Raw genomic sequence first — 24,027 nt, 5'->3', positions numbered from 1 at the left:
CCACTGTAACATCAACATATTCCAAAGTAACGGAGCACTTCTACCCGAAGTGCGTTCCCTCATGTAAAGCATGACCCAGCAACCAACATCAGCTATTCGTATCTACTTTTATTAAAACCAGGTATACAAGGGGGTTGGTTGGCAGTTGCAAGATCATCACTGGAAAAGTGCAGTTTGCGAAGAGTTCAGATGTGCAAATATCCCTACCTACTTGCTTTACAGAGCTTAAAAAATATTCCTACAGTTTGAGCATGGTAACTAAGTATCTCCCTATAGGGGAAAGTGCAGAGCGGTTCTTCTACAGTGGGGTTAACGTTGCAATACCGTCCCAAAGAAATTAGAGTCCCTCTTTACTATCTTGAAAATTCCAGGAGCAATGACTTTGTACATGGTTGTACGTAATGCAGAGAATACATAATGTCCATAATGCCCCTAAGAAACAGGTATGAATTTAGGAAATTAGGGAATCACAAAATATGCCATGACAAGATAAGGCAGCGGTGAAACAACGAGTGCAAATTCAAAGTTCCATCTCGGATTTTTGTTTTCATGACTCTTAGCACCCAAGGTCTGTGGATCCCCAAGAATGACTGAAAATTCTGCTGGAAGACAAGGTTATTCCCACTGACACCAAGAGTTTTCAATAAATCTTCACAGGCAGCCACTCGGTGCTTTCTGGTGAATACTAGAAGTAAGGGTGTGCTTAGATGCATCCCCTACTTCAGGCCACAGGGAAGGCAGAGCAGCTGCCCTTCCCACCAGTTCCCATCTGCCTTGCCTAGGAAGAAGTCTGGGCTGGTGTCACAGCTCTTGCATACATCTCTGCAAAACTGAATTTGAAATGTGAGTACTGAAATAGTACATTCTAAAATATTTGCTTGCCCTGGCCTCATTGCACTGATAATTTGAAGACTTACTTAAACACATGGAGAGATAAACAAACATTTCAAAAAAACTAAATGTAAAGAACAATCAAGAATGGTCCTGTTACTTTCTACTCATAAAAGGCACCACAATATTCCAGACTATTAAGAATATTCTATCTCCTGAAAGTAATAAGGTATTCTGGATATGCCTGAATGTCATTAAATATGACAAACATCTTTGGTGAATTGATGTTATCAACCACGCTGTCATAGAGGTTGGTAGGATCTGCTGAACTTTTTGGTGGTGGAATGATTAGTCCTCCACTCCCAACACAATATTCTCCAGTGAGGACCCGAGCCTGGTACATGTATTTTCTGCCATTCGTATCTGGTCTTGAATAAGTATCCTGAGCAGAGTAACTTGCATCAACAGCAAAGTAGGTTCCATTCCCAATGCTTGCAGCTGTTTGAAAAGACATTTTCAAATATAATTAGTATTCTTATTCCTATAAGAATTTCTAAAGCTCCCTTTTTTTTTTTTTATTCCGTAGAAGTTATACATTGGCTACAGTTTACCAACACAGGTCTAGTAATAATCCTTTCTATCGGGATTAAACGTGAATCCCCTTAGATATCAGGTAAATGTCAACAGAGCTATCAATAACCAGGTTTTCACTGCCCTTTCCTAAGGGTAAAATAGTTCCTCTGTCTGTTTAGCCTAGTGCAACCTACCAAATTACAATTCTTCAGAGTCTTTTCAACTTAAAGTGACTACATAATTGTAATTACAGTTTTCTAGTTACACTTCACAGCAGGAAGTTAGAGGAATCATGTTCCTTTGTCTGATCTGGATTTCATTTTTTCTGACATTGATAGAAAGCTGTTCAAGCCAGATAGGTCCATCCTATCTGGGTGCTCTAATCTTTGGTAATTTTAGATGGCTACCCAGTCTGACAGAAGAAGGAAAGCGTGCCTTTCCTATTGCAGATCATGGCTGAGATGGAGAGGTAGATGTCAATACTTGCAGGCAGAGGGAGGACATGAATCTAGGTCTCACATCCTGAGTTAATCTAAGTTCCTGGCATCAGAAAGCAGGAAAGCAAACCTATGTTTCCTCTGGTTGTGTTTTGAAAAGAAATGGTGGCAGCTATTTCTGTCTGTACACAGCCTCATTCAGTGTGCATATCAGGCTTCATTTTCTCAATAAAATTTCAGCCTAGAGGATCCAGACAGAGAAATATCTACTTTTTAACACTTCAGCCTGGTCTGAGTTCATCAGATCTGAGTTAAGCTGTCCAGGTCTCTCAAGATCAAGTCAGCCATAGGTATCTCCTAGGCTAAAAGTCTAGTCTTAAGGCTTTCTAACTTGCCTAGTTTCTCCCTAAGTCTTAAGGCAGAAAGCATTACAAACAAAAAGTAAGGACTTTGGAAGTAAGGTTGCAGAACCTTTAAGAGCAACTGGCACCTTGCAGGCCAAATCCCACTTCCTTGGGTCCTGTCCTTCTTTGAATGCCACCAGAATAGAAACATTACATTACTGTACTAGAGGAACTGGACAAGACAATCTTTAAACTGATGCAGACAGTCTTTCAGCTAAATGTTTAATAGTTGCCCCCAGCAACTATTAAAGGGGAATAATTAATGAATTAATTTCAATTGATTTAATTTGCATAGAAAAGGTAGGGGAATGGGATCTTCTGACTGCTTGTGCTGTCATCTTTGGAAGCAACAGAAGCATCTGCACCTCTACTTCGCTAGCTGGATTTGCCTACGATGAAAGGAGATACCAGCAGCTAGCTGGTATCTTATCCAAGGATGCTAAACAACAGTCCCCATTCCTCTCTGCAGGCAGATAATACAAAAGATTTCTCAAAAGCTGCCTAGGTTTGATTTCAGCATGGGAAAGCCTTCTCTGATACCCTGGAAACAGTGAAATTCACAAACAAGGGGTTAATCAAACAGGTTATTTCCTCTGTCCATGCAGACTGTTCTCTGGTGTTGTTTATTTTGTTCTCCAACTTTACTTGATTTTCATGTCATGCTGACAGTACTATAACTAGCACTGCATAGAAATTTAGGAAATTAACTGCTTTGTATAATGACTCACCATTCAATCCAGCAAAACCACGATTAAATCCATTGTAGTTGATCGTGCTCAATGAGGATGCAGCTGTCCCATGAAACAGCAACTTCTCATTATCTTCATTTTTGTTCTTTGAACACAGAGATTTTTTTTTGATTTGGTAGGTCTGCCAGAGGAAGGGATTTTGTATTCTTTCAATCTGCAAAGTTACAAAAAAAGAGCTATATTTATGCTAGTAGGGATCAATATTTATCATGACAGCAAAACAGTAAAAGCAAACCAAACTGAAAGAACGACGGTAATTTTCACTATGCCCTGTTAGTGCCATTCGGGTTAGGGGACTGAATGTATGAGCCTCCTGGAAAGCAGAAAGGGAAGTAGCTTACAAAAGGGTTTTGAGCTTGGGAATTTTTGGCATACATTTGTCTTGCCTACTCTGTCAGTTACGCAGGCAGCTATGGTAGCGGTGCACTGGTACTTTTAGAATAGGATGCTTTACCACCACGAAAGGGAACAGGGCTTTGATGCGAGATGCATCCTATAAATCCTAGTCATCCTTACTGATGACTTTCCCACTAAAGGGCAGGCTGTAACAATAGCATTGTATCAAACTTTAGTTTCTTTTCTAGACCTCAGTATGAAAATCATAATTACTTCCTTTGGTTTGTAGCTTTGCAACCCATGAGAAAATCCTATATAAAAATTAATCAGAGGGAGTATCGAAGTTGCTGGTTCCCTATGCCAACAACGTGAATAGAGCTTAGGAGGAAACTGTCTGCATCCAAGTATAATCATAGAAGTATTGCTGCAAGAGCTTTCAATTTTAAATGGAAAAAGACTTCATGTCATTACCTGATTTCTGTCCGTTGTACACTAATATACTGCTCTATTCCCATTTTAGTGACCATGCTCATTAGATAAAATTTTTCAAACAGATGCTCTCACTCTTAATTTCATCATATTTTCTCCTACTTATTGCCCCTCTTGATTCTAAATAATTCCATCTTCTCCCTGGCAATTAAATCGCTGTACACTGTTTTACAGGCATTTTAATAAAAAGGATCAAATTATGACACTTCAGTTCAAACCAGCATCCTAGCTTGAAAGGCTCTGCCTGGGACTGACAGGGAAGAAGTCCATTCCTCCAGCAGTAAAATAGTGAAAAACTTTATGACCAGCCTGCAAGGACAGGGCTGCAGAGAGCTAACTGGGCAGCAGGCTCTCCCATTCGGAAAAAGACCTGAAGAATGACCTCTCTGCAGCCCCAAATGTTTCCCAAATCTCCCACAGGACAGATTCCTACCCTACAGATTGACAGGCATATTTTCTGCATTTGGTGATTAAATCTTGTCAACTTCTGGCAATGAAATGAACTGCAGAAGAGGAGGCAAAGTTTAATCCAATGCATAGCTGAAAGACAAAACCCTTTTTCTCTCTTAAATTGTATTTCTTATATATAATAGAACTTTCAGAATTAAAAGGACAAAACATTTGTTCATGCTTCCACTTGGATGTACCTAACTGGATGTACCACGTTAACTAGCAAATACCACGTTAGTTTGAGAGTCAGCTTGAAGACTGAGGGTCGCTCATTTTGCATTACTAGGAAGGCAGAAATGGCCGTGCAACTCGCAGGAGATTTCATTTGATTTATACCCACACTGTACAGTGTTGAGGAGACTGACATGGAAGGTGTTTTAGGTTGCAGACACTTTACAAACAGACATTTAGAAAGCATATTGATGTTTTTAGCCCCAAAGTTCACTTTTTTCCCCCCATAGGATTTCACCTTCTCTATGACAAGGTTGTGACAGGTATTCTGAAACCTGTTCTGAACTTCCACATATTCCTGACACGATGGCTTGAGGGTAATGAGTTTGACCCGGTCATCTTGCATATCTTCCCACTTTGCGGGGAGCTCTATTGACTGCATATCTGAAAAACAGGACTTGAATTATTATCAGAGATACCTAGCTTGGTTTAGTAGGTGTCTTACAAACTCGACTGCTTGCAAGGAGCTGAGAGGGCAGTACATTATGCAATACTTTATTCCAAAAATGTTCTCTCTTCAGTGTATCATTGGTACCATTAAGACTACATTTTTTCTAGTCTAATTATGCCCATACCAATACCTAACTAAAACAAGTTTGAGAACCACAGAAGAATTATACTCATTCTTCATGCACTACCTCCTTTGTCAGACTTAAGCATGAAAACTATGCTCACCAGTCGCATACGTATGGATAATTTTTGTATTTAAAATAAAAGTTCTGATTTGGATCATACGTACCACTATGAATTACGAAAGTAGAACTGCTGGCTATGGCATGCCCAGCTAAATAAATAAATAACTGAATAAATAAATAGGGAGTAGCCTACTTCTTTGGAATACCTATTTTTGTAATTATCAGAATTATCATTCATTAATCTCTATTAAAGGTTTTTCTGATCAACAAAGCTGTAAGTTACCTTCGTTCTTTGGCACTCGTTGAATGTTTATAGTACTTCCTTGGTCATCACTAGCCTGTAGAGTATTCAGATCCACTACGTAGTTCTTCTTGATAATTCTGACAGTAAGATGTGGTTTTTTAGCTATTTTGGCATCCTCCAGCTGCATATTTGTCAGTTTATCAAAAGCAACAAATTTATCGTTTCTTTGATACCTCCATTCTACTAGGTTATAAACAAGTTCTGACTTGGACTGTTCTTCTTGAGTATCCTTTATTTTTTTGATCATTTTCTGAATTTCCACAGAAACAGCAAAGACATCCCTGCTAAGACCAGAAATTTTAATGCAAGGGGGAGAACAGTTCTTCTCAAGCTGAATGGTAACATGTTTTCTTCTCTGGAGATCGGTCAAAGCCTCAACTTGCTTCTCATTAAAACTTTCGATTAGCTCATCTGAAATACAGTTTTCAAACTGCTCCTTTAAAATTAATTTTATTATCCAAGACTCAGTTGCATTCACATCTTCTTGGCTTTCTCCACAAATTTGAAATGTAACGATATCAACTTTCTTCTCCAAAACCAAGGGCTTTTTCTTCTCAACGGATGTTTTTCTGCCCCAGAAAAATGCTGTAAAGAAATATATGTTAATTATTAGTTTCATTTAAAAGATCTTTAGTTTTGTGAGCCCAGGCACATGGAAAACCCACCTACTTACATTTTAACAAAGAGATCAATGATTCTGGTGTGGATGAATTTGAGTCTTCTCTTTTCTTCATGCTTTCATAAAAGTCCTTGAGCATATTTGTCTGGAAGATGACTATTTTAACTTCTTTCAAATGCTGTACCGTTCTTTTGCTTGCAAATTCCACTATAGCATCCAACATCTCATCAGCTACCTTGGCTGGACTCTGTCCTGCCTGACCTAAACAAAAATAAAAGACACATATCAGACGGTGAGCAATATTTAAATCAAGGCAGCATCCGGAAAGCAGATCACATCCCCAGCTCACACAGATCGGTATCACTGCTCTCCCACTATGCTTTCTGACTAAAGCCCACTGCCTGACCTCAGCATTACATCTAAGTTAGGGATTTCCAAGAGCTGACACCCAACGCACACTCGGGAAGACATTCTGGAACTCTCCCTCAGTTTACTCCGAAGCTTCAATGAGCACTTCAGCCCTAGAATCCCCTAGATTTCTAAACCCCACCTTCATCTCCTTCACTTTGGGTTGACCTGTGTGGTGCCAGGAGCTGGACTCGATGATCCATGTGGGTCCCTTCCAACTCGGGATATTCTATGATTCTATGATCACTATCTCTGTCTGCATCTTTAAACTGGGTACCAAAGCCAAGCCATATTAAATTCAGTGCAGGATTTTGGCACAGTCCTGCAGCCTATTTCAACATAGAAATGGGAACATAAAGCTCGAAACATTCCCTCTCACTCCCATACACCAAACCTGAAATGCAACCTAAAGCTTGTCCTGAAACATTGCTGGGACCCTTGCAAATTTCAGCCACAACATTCCTTGGAGAGCCGCTGTGGCACCAGCACGCAAATGACGTTGGGAGGCCAGGGGACCTGCCGTAACCGTTACTGTGGAGTCCAAACACTGACCCACAGACCAAGCTCCTACCCTAATCTAGAACGCTGAGCAAGGAACAAGTCAAAATTTCTTTTTTCCAGTCAAGAGGAACTTTGGACTGAGAAAGACACCCTACTTTCTTCAAGGCCTGCTTCCTAAACTAACCACAAGCATAAGCCCAATAAGCTAGCCTGCCTTTAGCCCTCTGGTGGAGTAGGTAGGCTGAAACAGAACCCGCAGGTACTCTGTACCCAACCCACTGTGTCTGTAGTCAGACAGGTAGGGTTTTGGTCTCAGAACTCCATCTCTCTTCATATACAACCCCCAGCCCCAGACCTTCTGTGGGGCTGAAATCCCAAAGCAAACTCTATGGGAAGTTTGAGGAAAGGTGCGGGGTGGCCAGCTGAGGCACATGATCTCTTTGGGGGGCAGTGTCTTTTCTGAAGCAGTATCTTTTCTTTACATGTTCCTGTTTTTAAAAAAGCAGCATTTTTCAAATGTGCTGGTGAAGTTTGAACTGACCACAACGAACTTTCACAAAATAACAGTTTACACAGTTTCTCGTAAAAGTCTACATAACACCTCTATCAGAGGTGTTAATTTCGTCCCATTTTCTGAAATACCCCCCAACACAGCCCTGATCAGTTTCTCAAGAAAATACAAACCTGTTCCAATTGCTGGGAAGGCAACAGATGTGTATGTCCTTAGCTCACACTCATTAAGCACTTTGGAGACCTGATTCTTCACATCGATATTGTGAATCAAGTGGATGATTTTACTGCACGACAGTTTGCCAGAATTTGTAGTAATAAAACCATTTTGAACCTGCCCAGCTGGAAGAGAGAAGATAAAAAAGAGACACAACATTTTCAAAGAGGATATTTTCTGATAACACAACTGTTTATACTGATGCTAGTGTACAATGGAGTAATAGATACTAGGAGTGGAAAAAGTAGAAAGAAATCCATTGTGTCCTTTATTATCCTGGTTTTAGTTGATTCAAGTTTTCTCTGTAAATATTCTGTTTTCAGATTTTCTTGAGACAGTAATTCAAGTGATTGTGTGTTTTCTGTTTGACTGCAATATCCTGGGTTCTTTCCTACAAAGTAGTTTCCTATTAAGTACGACTTAACAATTCACGTTCAATTTAAATACAGCTCACTTTTATTTAAAAGCATACCACTGGAAATGTGCACAGTTCATTTATAGGTGGAAGTCTTTTTTTGTGTCACTTATTCCTTGAAAGCTCAAACTGTTATTCTGCAGAAGAGCTGAATGTTTAAAATATTGTCATTAAAACAATGACCAACTGATTTAAGAATCATGGTATGGAATCTTTAAAAGACTTTTGTGTTTTTGAGAGCGATAAATTTGGTTATGAACACCTACAAATGGCATCATATTACGAGGATGAATGGTCCCATGAACACAGAGTTACGTACCACTTCACTAGTCACAAAGGTAATGACTGATTGTAAGATGCTCTGCATGTACTGAGATCAGACCGATAAACAGGGAGAGTCTGCAGAGTCAAAAGTGGGGAAAAATATCCAAGAAACTCCATCCTGAAAGTTATCTTCTGGACTCACAACAGGAACATTTTGTTTTTGCAAGCAAAACACAGTTTTGCAATCATTATTTCAATTAAAAGTAACTGTGTATTTGTGAATATAAAACCAGATTTGCTATTAGCTCTTAAAGAGCAAGTCCTGCACCTGCTTGTCAAGGGGACTGTTTCTGTTCTTAAGTCAGGAACATGCCTGAGTAATTTCAGAGGACAAAAACTTATATTATTTTCCAAGCATTTATTAGCATCAGAAAACTGTATTGAACTTCTGTTTGGTTGTGAAAACAGAAATTCTCAAAGTGTGTGTCAGGGCAACAGGACTTTTCAAAATTCCTAGAAGTGTGAACTGATTTTTTTTAAGATAAAATAATTATGTTATCAGTATAGAGAGTTATAACAACAACATTAAGTCTTTGGAGAGAAGAAACAAAAATCTAATTAAAAAATGCATTTAACATACCATACTGAGCACATTCTTCTTTCACCTGGGAACCAGCAGCATCCATAATTGCTTTGAAAACCCCTTAAATTACACCAGAAAAAAGCATACACATTCATTAACTGAGCTATTTCTACTCAAAACTCTAGCCAAATTTGGTACCCTGTGAACCCCTCTAAATTCTCATGGTTCAAGATCTACCAAAGTGTAAAAGCTTGCCAGTTCCTTTGAGTTCCCTCTATGACACACTGTACTGAATGCAAAGAGAACACTGCCTTCATTATTAATAAGAAATCATTAAAAATGACTCGTTTCATTGTTCTACCAGACAACAGTATGCCCTTCACCAAACCCTCCAATTGCTTTGAATTATATCATTCGGTGTCCTTCATTCTTACAATTCACAATGTCACCAAAGAATCTTCTGCTTTTTACAAGTGGGTTTACTAAAGCAGAGCTTTGGCTTATATTGAAATATATTAGAACGAGAGCATTTTTACAGAATTATATCTGATCTCAAGAATCCCTTTTTTTTAAAGCATTTTTAGTTTTAAACTACAAAAATCTCCACAGACATCTTCTGAGTAGTTTGGAACCTACATGGAATACTCAGAATATGCTAAAACATTTTACTATCTATTTCCTGACAAATCACCACTTTCTATTTCACATCTGAAGAATACTTCATAAATGTTTCACATATGGACAATTCTTTCGCTTTCCCCCTCCTAAAAGCTAGCACAAATTTAACCACTAAATATTTATTCAGTGCAATACCTGATGTGGCATCAAATGTTGGATTTGATATATTTACAATAACCTCTGTATCCTCCTTCGTAATATCTCCAGTATTTACTCGGAGCATAATGGGACCAATCTGCATTTCATAAACTCCCAATACTTCAGTTGAAACAGACCTAATGAAATCTGCAAGGAAAAGAAGAGTATCTTAAAACATTTCAATTCTAGTTTGGGGTATTATTCTCATTCGTTGATGGAAACTTTAACTTATCCTTTTGAGGAGTTTACTGCCTACTTCTCTTTATTCAATTTCTGAAAGCAGGAAGGTGCAGTATTCTTCCCATTTAAATACTGTGAAAGCGAAACCAGTTTGATTCCTGTAAGTTCATGCAATATCAATTCAGAAAGGACTGTTGGGGTTATCTGATCAGACCAGCTCTGTAAGAGACTTTCCTGCATGAACTCTTAAATGACATGGAGCATCCAACTTAAGCATTACCAGTAATGGCGATCCTACTGCACCACTTTTCTACATTATTTCATCTTTACCCTTACAGAAAGAATACCATTCCTTATTTCTAGTCTGAATGTATCCAATTCATATTTTATCTGTACACTCTAAATATTATCTCACTGATACTCCCAGTAAGTGAGAAAAAAAGAGCTATATATTCTTAAGAATAATTGTCTGGTGTTGATGCAGTTCACTCCTATGATTTTGCTACTGTGTCATGCTACTGTCAATGAGTGGAAAGGAAACTATCCATTCTGTATTACCCCTATACGGGAGAGAAAAAGTACAGAAATACATGTGAGTTATAGCTTACTTGGCAATGTGATGCCAAGTTCTCGTACCCTTTGAGTTGGAGTGTTATTGGTTCTCCTACCAGGATATCCTCTTCCATGTAGTAAGACTGGTCTCACTAAGGGATGAGCATGCCCTCAACAAAAGAAATTCCTCTTCAATATTTTAACAAATAGAATTTAAGAATGATGGTCCATTAGGAGGAAAAAAATGCTCTACTTCTGATGACATTTCATGTGTTTCCTAGTAAGAATAAAAACACTTTGCAGTATTTACATTCTCCCTCACGTCCCACCTCCTGTCCCTGCAAAACTTACTTGGCTGTGGTGCTGCATTACTGCAATTCTCAGTTACCCTATGTTCTAGTTCTCTGGTAAAAGCCTAGAAAGAGAAAAAAGGTACTAAAGATAGTATTTCAGGGTTTATATACCAAATATTTCTAAAATTAAAATTAACAGTCACGTAGCTCTTGTTGCATTTTACAGTAGTAAACGCTACTCTTATTATTAATCGTTAGGTATCATTAGCAATAGTGGAAGCCTCAGTGTGGACAGAGTGATAAGAGATACAGTCTTTGCATTGCCAGAACTGGCAATTGCTCTGTGAAGAGATTAGTGAGCATCTTCAGGTGTTTACAGTGCCAACAGTGAGGCAAATTTTATCTGCAGCTTGTGCTTGCTAACAGTTTACAGTTCAGAGATGTTGAATGAGACACCAGCGTGCCATCCCCTTTTCATTGGCCCAGAGTAGTAAGAAAGTGCTAAGTTATTACCTTAAGAAAGCAATATGTAACTAAAATACATTATTAAGGTTGGACTAGAACATTGTGTAACACAGATGGCTTTCCCTGAGAAGACCTACCTGAATGTTATCCGTATCATTTGGGTGCAAGACAAAATGAACTTCCTGCAGAGTCTTCAGAGTGTGACTGCTACTGAACTTGAATACCTCATTAAACATTATCTTAGAAACGACAGTTTTAGGAAATCCAAATCCTCCAGTTCCAATAGCTGGGAAAGCAATTGAATTCAGTCCAAGTTCTTCAGTTTTGCTCAAGCAGTAATTGACTACATCTTCTAGGATCTGTAAAACACAGCAAAGATCAATATTTTTTTTTTTTTTTTAGATAAAAACACACTTGTTTCATGTGTTATTAGATCTTTAGAGACTATGCTGGTATAAGAAAATGTTTTTAGTCCATTAGGGCATCTTTAGGTTCACTGAAACAGAAGTAAGTGGAGTCAGTTTGCCTAAAACAACTATTTTAAATGCTGAAACTTCAGGATGGGGTCCAAAGTGAATCTGTTTTCAAAACCAAATATTGTAAAAATAGTTAAAACATACCTTTGGGGACTGTCCTTTTCCTCTGTCCCACCCAGGAAGTACAGCATGAAGCACGAACTTGCAAGCCAGAGCGCATCCACCGGTACAGAGCACATTCACTTGCCCATATGTATGTCCTTGTTTTTTCTTGTCAAACTCCGCGTGGAGTTCTGGTCCAGCCTTTTCCAGCAAGGCTTTGCAAAGAGGCCCTACACCAAACTGCAGATCTGTGCCAACGCTGTTGACAATAACATCCGTCTGCAACAAAATCACAACAGAAATATCTATAACCAGGAGAGATCAGGTCATCCATTGCCAGTAAATGCTGAGCCGCCAAACGCTGAGCAGAGGTTAGGCTGTGACTCACCTCATTTTGAGCAGATGCCTGTGTCTGGGCAGGTGAAACAAACCCGCCCCTGCACTCTGCCTTATCCCCTCTCCCCAGACCCAAGCCTTTCCGACATTTCCTTGTTGATGAACTGCAGCTGCACTGCTCCTTCTCCAGCATCATCACAAGATACAAGACGTACGTGTTGTATAAAGCACATGTGATGTATAAACTTTAATGCATCTTTCCTCCCTTTCACTGAAGTGGGATTGTACACTCCTGGTCAGAAAAGCAGCATCTCACACACCAAAAAAAGGTGAAAGAAGGTTGCTGTGCCTTCATGTAGTAAAATAGGCAGATCTCCAAAGGCTGTTGTTTGCTTTGCAGTTCCACTGGAGGTGTATTATTTACAAGTTATTTAAAATTTGTGTCACATTGAGATTTTTTTTTACATCTAGTATTGCTCTTCTGTTGGAACAGGCTTTTACAGACACCAAAATGACAGGGGAAGCAACCAATGTTGGAAAGAAAAAAAAAAGTCTATACTTTGGCATACAAGCTAATCGTGGACTCTTCCATGGGACTGCTTTTCTGATTTCCCTTAATATCTAGCCTAGCTAGCTACAGATCACTTAAATACTCCTAGAAAGTATTATAGTATTTGCCTTTTAGGAAGAAATCTATCTGTTTTACATGTTGATCCTACATCTGGAGAACAAATAAAACCTAGCGAGGAACTTAACGTTCTGAAATTCATGGCTGCTCTCTAGAAATGGCTTCAGAATGACAGATCCCAGTCTGATATCTGTCAATTCTGCCATCTCGATTCCTCGTGTGGCAGGCACACGGTCTCTGTTTCCCTACATAGCAATTATCCTGTAAAACAATATAACCTAATGTACTTCCTCTTCTACTAACATTTCAATAAAATCTTCACATGAAGTTAGAGAAGTAGAAAATTAAAGACCTACCGTGGCATCCTTAATGTTCTTCTTCTCCACTCTGATGAGCAGTCCTTCATTTGTTGTAACCATCTGCTCATTGTCTCTAGCCTCCTGAAGAGCCTCTTTTCTCTTCTCCTTCTGGCCTTCCTGCAGTCTAGGACTTGTAGACTGTGTTGGCAGCAGGAACAGGGAGAATGACTTAGCTGTAAATATGTTTTTTACAATCTCACTCAGAACCCGTACCTTATCCTCTGTGATATCCACAAGATGAATCTCCTTCAAGCTGCTTTTCCCCCTGGATTCTTCCAAGGTTTCCTTGATGGATGACACAATTGAATTTGCAGATATCTGCAGTGGGAAGCCAAAGATCCCTCCACTTACAGAAGGGAAAGCTATAGAACGATGATTATGTGTTTCAGCTAGTTCTAGGCTCTTTTTAACTGCTTCTTTCAACAAATGCACACACTTTCCTGCTTCATCCTTCTTCCACCTGCACACAACAGCATGAATGATGTTTTTGCAGGGGAGTTTCCCAGCACTTGTGATAACTGCACGCCCAGGCTGCAATCCCTCATTCATCCTCACCAGCTCATCATACTCCATTTGCAGCTCTGGACCTGCCGCCTGTAGCAGCGCCTCAGCAAGGCCACCGACGTGTTTCAAGTCTTCGTTTGATGCGCTCACCACAACATCAGCTGGGTAATTGCACAAGTTACCTTTATACACTGCTACTTCAACTCCATCTGGCAGGGTTTGCTTGTAGTGGAGCTTTCTCTCCTCTTTATCATCAACTTTTTCACTCTGTTGTTGATGTTCTTTTTCTTTCAGACTAATCAAACAGTTAAATTTCTGCTTTGCCTCTAAAACAAATGAATCTTTCCTCTCAGTGAAGAACTCTTTGGCTCCTGGTTTATCAATCAGCACATCTTTCCAGTAAAGGGATGAGAGAATTTTTTCAAATAGGGTGACTGCTTTCGGCACTTCTCCTTTTGGTCCGCTCAGGGAAATACACAGTGTCTCGGTGTGAAAGTGCACTGTCACACCTTTTTTTCCCAGTTCTTGATAAACACCAGATTTTTCCTTCTCTACAAACTGCAGTACTGCCACTGACTTAGCTGGGATTACTTTTTCCACGTGCGTGTTTCTATCTATAAAATCATAAAGATTCTGATAGACTTTTTCTACAGTCTTAGAAAAGCCAGTAATAATCACTCTACTTTCTTTTCCAACGTGTTCATCGATGACTACAGTTTCCTGGGAAGAATTGTACTTCTTACGCAAGAAGGCAAGCTGACGACTCCACTCCTTCTTTTTAATGACTGCAGAGTCTTCCACGTCAATGCTTTTATATGCTAAGCCTGTCTTTATTTGCTTTTCTGCTTCTAAAAGATCTTTAGGAGAATCTCCATATAGCACCACAGTATCATCCTCAAGCTCATAAAAGGCATTAATATTTTTCACAGTAAATAATGTCTCTGACATTGTTTTATTATTTTCACGCTGTAGGTATAGGAAGACATAGTGGTCGATGCTAATTGATGTGCGTGGCATATTCAACACCCTTTCCAGTAAGTCAGCTTTGATTTTATATACTTCTGCAGGTAATCCACACAACTGAACTGTTTTTATTGTGTCATCATAGAAGATCTTTAAGTGCGGATATTCTTTGTGAATATTCTCTTCTAGCCCAGCATTGCGCAAAAGTGCGTATTTCCCTGGGATCACCGACACAGAAATTTCTATACTTTGTTTTTTCCTTTCACTTTCCTTCATGGCTTTTTCCATGCATTTTCTCACTTCTTTCTCTGCACTGTCCACTGCTGCTCTGGTGCCTGCTATCACCACCGTCTCCTCAGAAATATCAGTTGTGATCAAAGCACTGCTTTCCACCAGTCTGTTTTTCACATCTTTCCAGTCCGCTGAATTTACTTTACACTTTATAGCTGTGTAATGTGACATGATACGTGAGAATTCAGTGGAAGCATCTTGCTTCCATGTCTTAATCAACTTAACCATTAGCTTCTTCTGCTCAGACATAGATGATGATGGACACAACGTAATTTCCGGGTTCACGCAATCTGTCTGTGGCCATTTTATACAACAATGGCAAATTGCCATTTCCTGGTTTATGTCTTGTATCAGTCTGTCTTGCCTTTGTAAAAATTGCCAGACATAGGGATCTAGTGGTACCACAACAGGGTCTGGCATCTTGATAACTGGTCTTTCTCCTCCATATAGAGCTGTTCCCAGGGAGTGGTAATATGGATGCACAGAAATTGGAGTCTGTTCAAGTAAATGCTGCTTTTCCAAAACAGTCTTTAGATCTAAAAGTTAAATAAAATAACTTGTGGGTTTTTTGCATTACAAGGAGCTGTTTTTATGTCTTTCTAATTTCCCAACCACTCTGTAGGTGTGGCTCCAAGTAGTTTAGTAAATATGCTTATGCCTTTATTTTCCTGTGCCTGGCTTTCGTTTTCTGAGGAAATCCCAGAACAGAGCAGGGCCAACAAGTTATTACTGTGAAACGTACCTTACTTTCAGCCTAAAATAAAACTCATTGTCCCAGTATTTTTTTTCCCAGTTGGAACAGACAAAGAAAAGGAATTATAAAGTTGACAGGGACTTAAAACCACATTACCACAAGCCAAATTACATATTAACTTAATGTAGAAAATATTCATAAGCAAATACAGAATGTCAGAAGAAAAGCAATCACCTGGCATTTAACTAATGCTAAAGGAATTTACTAAATCAGGAGTCTCCTTACACAGAGGTATTTACCAGAGATTAGGCTAACAGCAAAATTGGGCAGTGATTCCACCCAAGGAATAGTAACAAGACTGTTATTTAGCTTTATCCTTCACAGATAATGAAGAAATTTGACCTTAATTTGTTTCTGAAAGCTAACTGTGAAAGTCCAAGTCATTAACAGCTCCTGCTTCCTCTACCACCAAGAACAATTAATGTTGTATCAGAGACAAAAACTTCTGTAAAAGGGAAAAAAACACCCATGGGAACAACCCATGCATAAAGCAGGCATTAAAGTGAACTCCAGGTAACATAAAAAACAGAGAGATTCTGAAATCCTGCACGTGCAGCAGTATTTCTAAACCCTGAGATCTGACCCAGAGTTTACTTAATGCTCGGTCACTACACCTGATAAGACAGGATCAGAAAGATGCTCAAACTACTGGCCAGGGTTTGAGCAGAAGCTGCAAATCACTTCTCAAAAAGGCACAGGACTTCCCAGGAACAGGATGGCGTATGCTGGTTTTAGCAACAGGAAGCCAGGCTTCTCCTAAAGCCCAAATTTTGGTAATTTTCTTTCAGGTCCTCTGCCTGGAAGCACCTTTCTCAGCTTAGGTAAGGGACAGAGACAGCCATTACCTTTGTGATCACAGAAAGTAATGATAGCTGAGTTCTCCTCAGGGAGGAGCTGGATGTCTGACACGGGCCCACCTCCGTTTCGTGCACTCTCGAAATAAACTGTGATATAGTCTGTGGAAATGTTATCTGGTATGTTTTCAGCCTTGATGCTGCAGGTCACTTCAAGAAGCCTGGCAGTCATGTTGAATTTTTTGAATCTTTTGTTCTGTTCACATTTGTTGACAAATTCTTGAGTATCTGTAGACAGAAAAAGCAGTATTAACTGAACATGTTTTCCTGAACCCTTATCAGTCCCAGCTATCACTTCTGGCATAGGAATGAGCTGAATCTACTTCTCCTGGTATGTGAAACAGATCTGCCTTTGGTGCCAAATAACTCTATGTTGCAATAAAAAAGGGGAAGTGGACACAGTCACGTTACTTTCTGCTATCAATTACTGCTATGTTTCTGGTCCACTCTCACTCATCTCTTGCATATACTAAGCTTACTTCTCACTGTTTCATTGTCCTCTGGAACTGAGACAAAGACTGAAAAGACAAAAACAGTGAAACATTCTCTTACAGTTTTAGTTTATGAAGTTGTCATAGTCTTTTCTTTGTAACATTTGGAGCACAGACATTGTCATGGAGCTGTATATAAAATTTTCATCTTCCTTGAGAGACTACAGCCCAGATATGTTTTTGAAGCTGTTTGAATCTCTAACAGGAGAGGAATTAGGCTCTGAAAGCTACTATCCGTACATATACATGGAAATAATTGACAGAATTCACAGTGACTTACCAAAACTTTTTAGAAAAGTAGCTACAGCAACATTTAATTCAGGTATCATTTCCACAACGAACTCATCATCTACAGCTAAGCCACTGATGTTCTCCAACAGCATACTTATGTATTTTGCACTGCATCCTTGTACATTTTCAAGCACCACTGAAGGCGACATCTCTGCAGACTTTTCTGCAATGCTCTTCACAGAGTGAGATCTCTCCTGAAGGTCACTGTCTGGAGGAGAACTCTCCGTCTTCTGCAAGGCTTCTGCATCTTTTTTAACAGAAAGAGATATAAGCCATATTACATATCAGTACACACTTCCTGGAATAAATATATGTTACTTTCTCTCCTTCCTATGAAGAGATATTGTCTAACCAAACATATACTGCAGGGCGCCCTGGGACATTTTGGGATCTAAAACAGCCTAGAGGTGATGTTCTCTCTAGCCCCAATCATAACTGGAGGTCAAGGTTGCTGCTGAAAGGGATCTGAGTGAACAGATTTTAACAGGGATACACAAACAACAGAGTGGATCTGGAGAATACACAGAAGCTGTAAACGAAACGTAACCAGACTAACCCAGGCCACGATTTTATATGGGTCAGGTAATGGCTGTTCAGCTTAGAAGAAGGTTGCATCAAATGAACACATACACCAGACAAGCAGAGTCCTCAGCATCTGCTGACATCTAGCTGTGGAGTGCTTGCGAGCAGCCTTTGCTTTTTCCATCTGCTCCCAAAGAAAAAAAAAAGTCTATGCTGCAGCTGCTCACAGGATTCCTCAGGAAAACCCTGGAGAGTCACCGCAGTGGGTGGGTGACCACAGAGAAGAAAACCACACTACACATAAAAAAAAGGGTCCACTGTGGGGAAGAGGGGACGCTGCTGGTACAGGCAAATTCCACCAACCGTAGCAGGGGGACCCAGTCATCCTGGTGGTAACCGATATACCAGCGGAGACACTGCACCGTCTGAGGGGCTGCAGGCAGTCTCCTTAGTGGAGCAAAAATATCCACAAGTAAATGAGTCCACTGACACAAGCACTGCTGTGCGCCTCCAGGATGGGAGCAAGTCTGTGATAAAATCCAGTGAAATAATTTGCCACGGCCCCTCGAGCATTGGTGAGGGCTGTAAGAGACCCTGCAGGTTCTGCATCGTTCTCTTGGCCCAGGTGCAGACATAACAAGCCCCAACACAGCTCAGTACGTCCGCATGCACTACAGGCAGCTCTGTGTGACTGGACACAAAGCCTTCTGGCGAGCACCATGCGCCGCTGCCAGCACAGCACAACAGCACTGAAGGACCTGCAGGCACAGCATTTGGCAGGGACGTACAGCTGCTCACCACAGCACACCCAAACATCCTTTTCCTGCAGGTCCTCAGAAGTATCGCCTGCCCCGGCCTGCACGGCCCAAGGATCACCAGCCATCACCTGACAGACGGAAATTAAAAAAGGCATCAACTGGTGCAGCCACAACAAAATTTTGCAGAGGAGAAATGACGGGGGGCAGATTCACTTCAGCAGCTCTCTCTGGGGCTGCCTGATGTTACGGGGCACGCACCCCGCCGTTCTGCTTGCCGGGACTATCAGCGGCAGCAAACAGGAACTGAGGGAGAAAAGTTGCCCCACGAGCCAACAGGGGGCAGAGGGGCTTTTCAGGTTCCTGACACACTCCAGATTTCAGCGGTCTGTCAGAAAGAACCGAAGAGGGCTCAGCAGGACCCACCAGAAGATGCTTCCACCCAGCAACCACCTCTGGGACCACCACCCATGCAAACAGAGGCAGCTTTCCTCTCACCGTCCCGACAAACAAGAGTTGCTTTGCTTATGCTCAAAAGCATCTAGCAATCCCTAAACCCTGGGACAGCGACTGACAGATGGCTCTGGGGGCTGACCAGAGTCTCCCAACTCCACCGGAGCCCCGCATCGCCACTGCCGCAGGCTCCCAGCACCCCCATCCCTCAGAGCCACCCCTACAGCTTCTCGTTTGCCTCACCCAGCACCAGTCCCGGCCCCGCAGCGTCTTCTGCCCCTGCACCCGCTGTGGGGGCAGACATCTTCGCCCCGCGGTCCCCTCGGGGGTCCCTGCTGGCAGTGGGAGCAGGCCCCAGGCAAGAGGGAGAAATCCAGGGTGATGGGGCTGGAGCTGGCGGACGCGCCAAGAGGCCGCGCTCTGCTGGCTGGGCGGTTTTATTAGTGACCCTGACGTACAGCAACAACTGATACCCCAGCCACAACATTTACAGAAGACAGTCTCCTTCAAAGGCTTACCAGCATAACCCTGACAAGAGAAAAACAAAAGGCACAGCTGCGGAAGCCACAGCTCTACGCACGCTACTGCGATTTTACTCCTCTCCAGATCGCTGGAATCAACCACGCCACCAGGCCCAGCGAAGAAAGGGTGAAAAAGTCCAAAATGAAAGCTAGGCTGAAGAAACCAAAGAATTAAATGCAGCATCTGGAGTGTTTGGAGTGTTTTTTAACACTCATACTGACTTTAAAGATCCTTTATGGTATAACTAAAAAAAAAAAAAAAAAAGTAGATGTCAACCTTGACATCGAAAACAGGAGAAACATGCAAAGCAGCTTTGAACAGGAAGCAAAATGTACGAGCATAAGCACTGACAAACTTCCTGATGAAGTAGTCTTTCTTGGTGGCCAAGCATTTACTTTTCACCAATGCAGGTGTATTTTGATGTGCAGTACTGTTTTCTAGAAACATGACTGCTGCTTGAGTCATAAAACTTGCTAGAATATTGCTGAAAGAGGATCTAGGCAAGCTCACTGAGGTACTGGGGAGATGCACCATTTTACAAAGCCTCCTAACTGCAAGGAGTACAAAAACACCAGGTCTGGGATTAAGACCTTCCATATAGGTGCTTATATGTATGTCTCCTTTTAGAGCAGTTATGCAGGATATGAGAACTAAATCCCTCTGTAAAGATGCTCCTCTGGTGAAAATGGCTAAGCCTGGCAAGGTGAACTCCATCCTTGGTGAACATGCCTGGCTAGTTATGCTTCCTTGTATCGCATGAGCCAGGTTGCCAAACTCAGAAATAAATTTTCAGCACAATTCCTGTCCCAGTTTTGGCTGTGATAGAGTTAATTTTCTTCCCAGTAGCTGGCATGGTGCTGTGTTTTGGATTTAGGATGAGAATAATGTTGATAACACATCGATGTTTAGTTGTTACTGCACAGTGCTTACACTGAGTCAAGGACTTTTCTGCTTCTCAGCGAGGAGGCTAGGGGTGCACAAGAAGCTGGGGGGAAGACACAGGCAGGAGAGCTAACCAAAATGCACCGAAGGGATATTCCATACTATATGATGTCGTGCTCAGCAATAAAACTAAGGGAGTTGGGCAGGGGGACTGGCATTGCTCGGGGACTGGCATTGCTCAGGGACTGGCTGGGCATTGGTCAGCTGGTGGTGAACAATACTGTTGTTTAACACTTGCTTTTTTTTTTTTTTTCTCTTTTCTTTTTTCCCTTTCTTATTAAACTGTATCTCAACCCACAAGTCCTCTCACTTTTACATTTCTGATTCTCTCCCCCATGCAACCGGGGGGAGTGACTTGAGTGCTGTGTGGTGCTCAGCTGCCTGCCAGGTTAAACCACAACACGCTGGGCCTGGGATTAAGACCATCCATACAGGTGCTTATATGTGTAGCTTATTTTAGAGCAGTTATGCAAGATATGAGAACTAAGCCCCTCTCTGGAGATGCTCCTCTGAAGAAAATGGCTATTTCAGAAGCTAAAACCAGACACATGATCTAAGTCTGGGAAGGTGAACTCCATCCTTGGTGAACATGCCTGGATGTTTATGTTTCCCTGTATCACCTGAGCCAGGTTGCCAAACTCAGAGAGAACATTTCAGCACAATTCCCCACAGAATGGGAGATCTGTGTGAAGAAAAGCACTGGTTTTGTTCTACAAAGAATAATCACACAGAGAGATGGATAACATTTTACCTTTTCTTTGAAGGTTGCTCATGGCATCCGGAGCCTAAAATAAAATTAAAGCAAATTATGAATGACTGCTTCGGCACTCTCATCATTGTTTCAAAACTCTAGTTAGGATAACAATTTTTATTCACCTCTGTGTGAACTAATTTTTCTTCAAATGCTTCCTCTTTGGTAGCTACTGCTGTTTCAAGCTCCGTGACAATCAACTTCAATTTTCCTTGTATTCCCAAATCCAGCTCATGAGTCTGTCTCTCAAGAACACGTTGCTTCACTAAGGAAAATCAAAGAAAACAGTGACAATGTGAACAGAAATACAACTTTATAATTTAAATCATGTGGCACACCCTTCTGCAGCACCGGCATCCCAGGACTGTCCCCGTGCCTCTCACACCCTCTTCCAGCCAGTGCCAAAACAATGGCATGGGGATGTGTTCCCTCAACTTACCAGCTGGGGAGAGTCAGCAGCTGGGAAGCATGATAAGACAGAAATAAAAATTTATATAAATGTATGCACATATATGTATGTATATTTAACATAACTACAACTAAATGCTTTCCACACTGCTGCATGTTTGTTTTATATTTCATATTTCTAATATATATCTGTAATCATATGTTAACTTCGATTAATAGATTTTTTTATTCCAACTACAATTTAGAGAATATTACTGTGCATCAAATTTAATAAACGTGTATATATGGATCTATACAGAAGATTCATAGAACCACAGAATCATTTCAGTTGGAAAAGACCCTCACGATCATCAAGTCCAGCCATCACCTAGTGCTACCAAGTCTATCACTAAACCATGGTCTAAAGCACCACGTGTCTCTTAAATACCTCCAGGGATGGCGATTCTACCACTTCCCTGAGCAGCTTGTGCCAATGCCTAACCACTCTGTGAAGACATTCTTCCTGACATCCAACCTAAACTTCCCCTGAGGCAACCTGAGGGCATTTCCTTGCATCCTGTCGCTTGTCACCTGAAAAGTCTGAAACCCACTTCGCTACAGCCTCCTTTCCAGTAGTTACAGAGAGCGATGAGGTCTCCCCTCAGCCTCCTTTTCTCCAGAAACAACAACCCCTCAGCCGCTCCTCATACATCATTTGCCAGTCCCTTCACCAGCTTCCTTGCTCTTCTCTGAACGTATTTCAGCAACTCCATATCTTTCCCGTAGTGAGGGGCCCAAAACTAACACAGTACTCGAGGTGCAGTCTCACCAGGACCAAGTACAGAGGGACAATCCCTTCCCTGGTCCTGCTGGCCACGCTGTTTCTGATGCAGGCCCACATGGCATCGGCCTTGTAGGCCACCTGGCACACGGCTGGCCCACGTTCAGCCAGCGGCCGACCAGCTCCCCCAGGTCCTTTTCTGCTGGGCAGCTTCCCAGCCACTCTTCCCCGAGCCTGTGTCACTGCATAGGGTGGTGTGCCCCAAGTGCAGCACCTGGCCCCCAGCCTTGTTGAAGGCCATGCAGCTGGACGTGGCCCATCAGTCTAGCCTACGCAGGTGCCTCTGCAGAGCCTCCCTCCCCTCCAGCAGGTCAACACTCCTGCCCAGCTTGGTGTCATCTGCAGCCTTACCAAGGGTGCACTCGATCCCCTCATACAGATTATCGATAAAAACGTTACACAAAACCAGCCCCACTGCCAAGCTCTACGGAACACCACCAACGGATTTAACTCCATCCGCAACAACTCTTTGGGCCTGGCCATCCAGCCACTTTTCTACCCAGCAAACAGTACATCCATCCAAGCCAGGAGTGGCCGGTTTCTCCAGGAGAAGGCTGTGGGGAACCGTACCAAACGCTTTGCTAAGTCCAAGACCATGACACCCACGGCCTTTCTGTCATCCACGAAGCGGGTCATCTTATCATAGAGGGAGACCAGCTTGGTCAGGCAGGACCTGCCTTTCATAAAGCCGTGCTGACTGGGTCTGATCGCCTGGTTGTCCTGTATGTGCCATGTGATGGCACTCAAGGTGATCTGATCCATGACCTTCCCTGGCTCTGAGGTCTGACTGACAGGCCTGTAATTCCTGGGATTTATTAATTCGTAGCCTACTAAGCCTTAATCAAGAAGCCACCTAGAGGATAGTACTAAGCACTGAATTTAGACATATGAATTTATGTAAATCCATATATTCTATATTCTATATTACATGTTATAGGGTCCATATTATGCATTATACAGTATATATCTGCGTAGTTCGTATGAGATGGTGAATCACGGAGTGGTTCGGGTTGGCAGGGACCTTAAAGTCCCCCAAGCCCCCCCACCAGCCTGGGCTGCCCAAACCCCATCCCTCCTGGCCTCGGGCACCCCCAGGGACGGGACATCCCCAGCCTCTCTGGGCAGTACCCCACAACTTACAGTACAAACAATAGCACAACTCAGAGCGTGCACATACATAGAAATCCTGCATGAAGTCACCGCTTCTGAGTTACACCTCACCTCACCGACACCTCAACCCAGCACCACCCCATCCCCTCGCTCACCCCCGGGATCCCTCAGAGCAAACCCTCACCGTCGGGGTGGGCGAAGCAGACGAGGAGGTGCCCGGGCCCATCCCGCAGCTCGCACTCGCCGCCGCCCGAGCGCTTGTGGCTCTGGAAGTAGAGGAGCAGCTTCTTGCGCAGGGCGGCCGGCGGCTCGCCCGCGCCCCAGTCGCCGCGCACCACCAGCGGGCAGGCGGCCGCCCGCGGCCCCGACATGGCCGCCCCGCAGCCCCGTCCCGTCCCTCGGCCCCGCCGTCCCCTCCGCCTTTCGCTTTCGT

The 24,027-nt window shown here is 42.2% G+C and overlaps 1 protein-coding gene across 1 annotated transcript; it reads right to left on the bottom strand.

Annotated features, from left to right (window-relative positions):
- Positions 1 to 90: 90 nt before the first annotated feature.
- On the bottom strand, positions 91 to 24,027 carry LOC118259812 (protein mono-ADP-ribosyltransferase PARP14-like). The gene is made up of 17 exons (XM_035569589.2): positions 23,779 to 24,027; positions 21,382 to 21,521; positions 21,257 to 21,290; positions 17,301 to 17,558; positions 16,521 to 16,757; positions 13,161 to 15,457; positions 11,883 to 12,119; positions 11,400 to 11,621; positions 10,856 to 10,919; positions 9,770 to 9,919; positions 9,014 to 9,076; positions 7,652 to 7,819; positions 6,113 to 6,319; positions 5,419 to 6,024; positions 4,739 to 4,884; positions 2,974 to 3,148; positions 91 to 1,329 (listed from the first exon to the last, which is right to left on the bottom strand). The coding sequence occupies exons 1-17, from the start codon at positions 23,963 to 23,965 to the stop codon at positions 1,040 to 1,042; spliced, it is 5,481 nt and encodes a 1,826-aa protein (XP_035425482.1). The 5' UTR covers positions 23,966 to 24,027; the 3' UTR covers positions 91 to 1,039.

The sequence above is a fragment of the Cygnus atratus genome, chromosome 6, assembly GCF_013377495.2.
Source record: "Cygnus atratus isolate AKBS03 ecotype Queensland, Australia chromosome 6, CAtr_DNAZoo_HiC_assembly, whole genome shotgun sequence".
Taxonomy (NCBI): Eukaryota; Metazoa; Chordata; class Aves; order Anseriformes; family Anatidae; genus Cygnus; species Cygnus atratus.
Note: the sequence above shows the minus strand (reverse complement) of the source record. Positions and strands in the feature narration are given on the sequence as shown.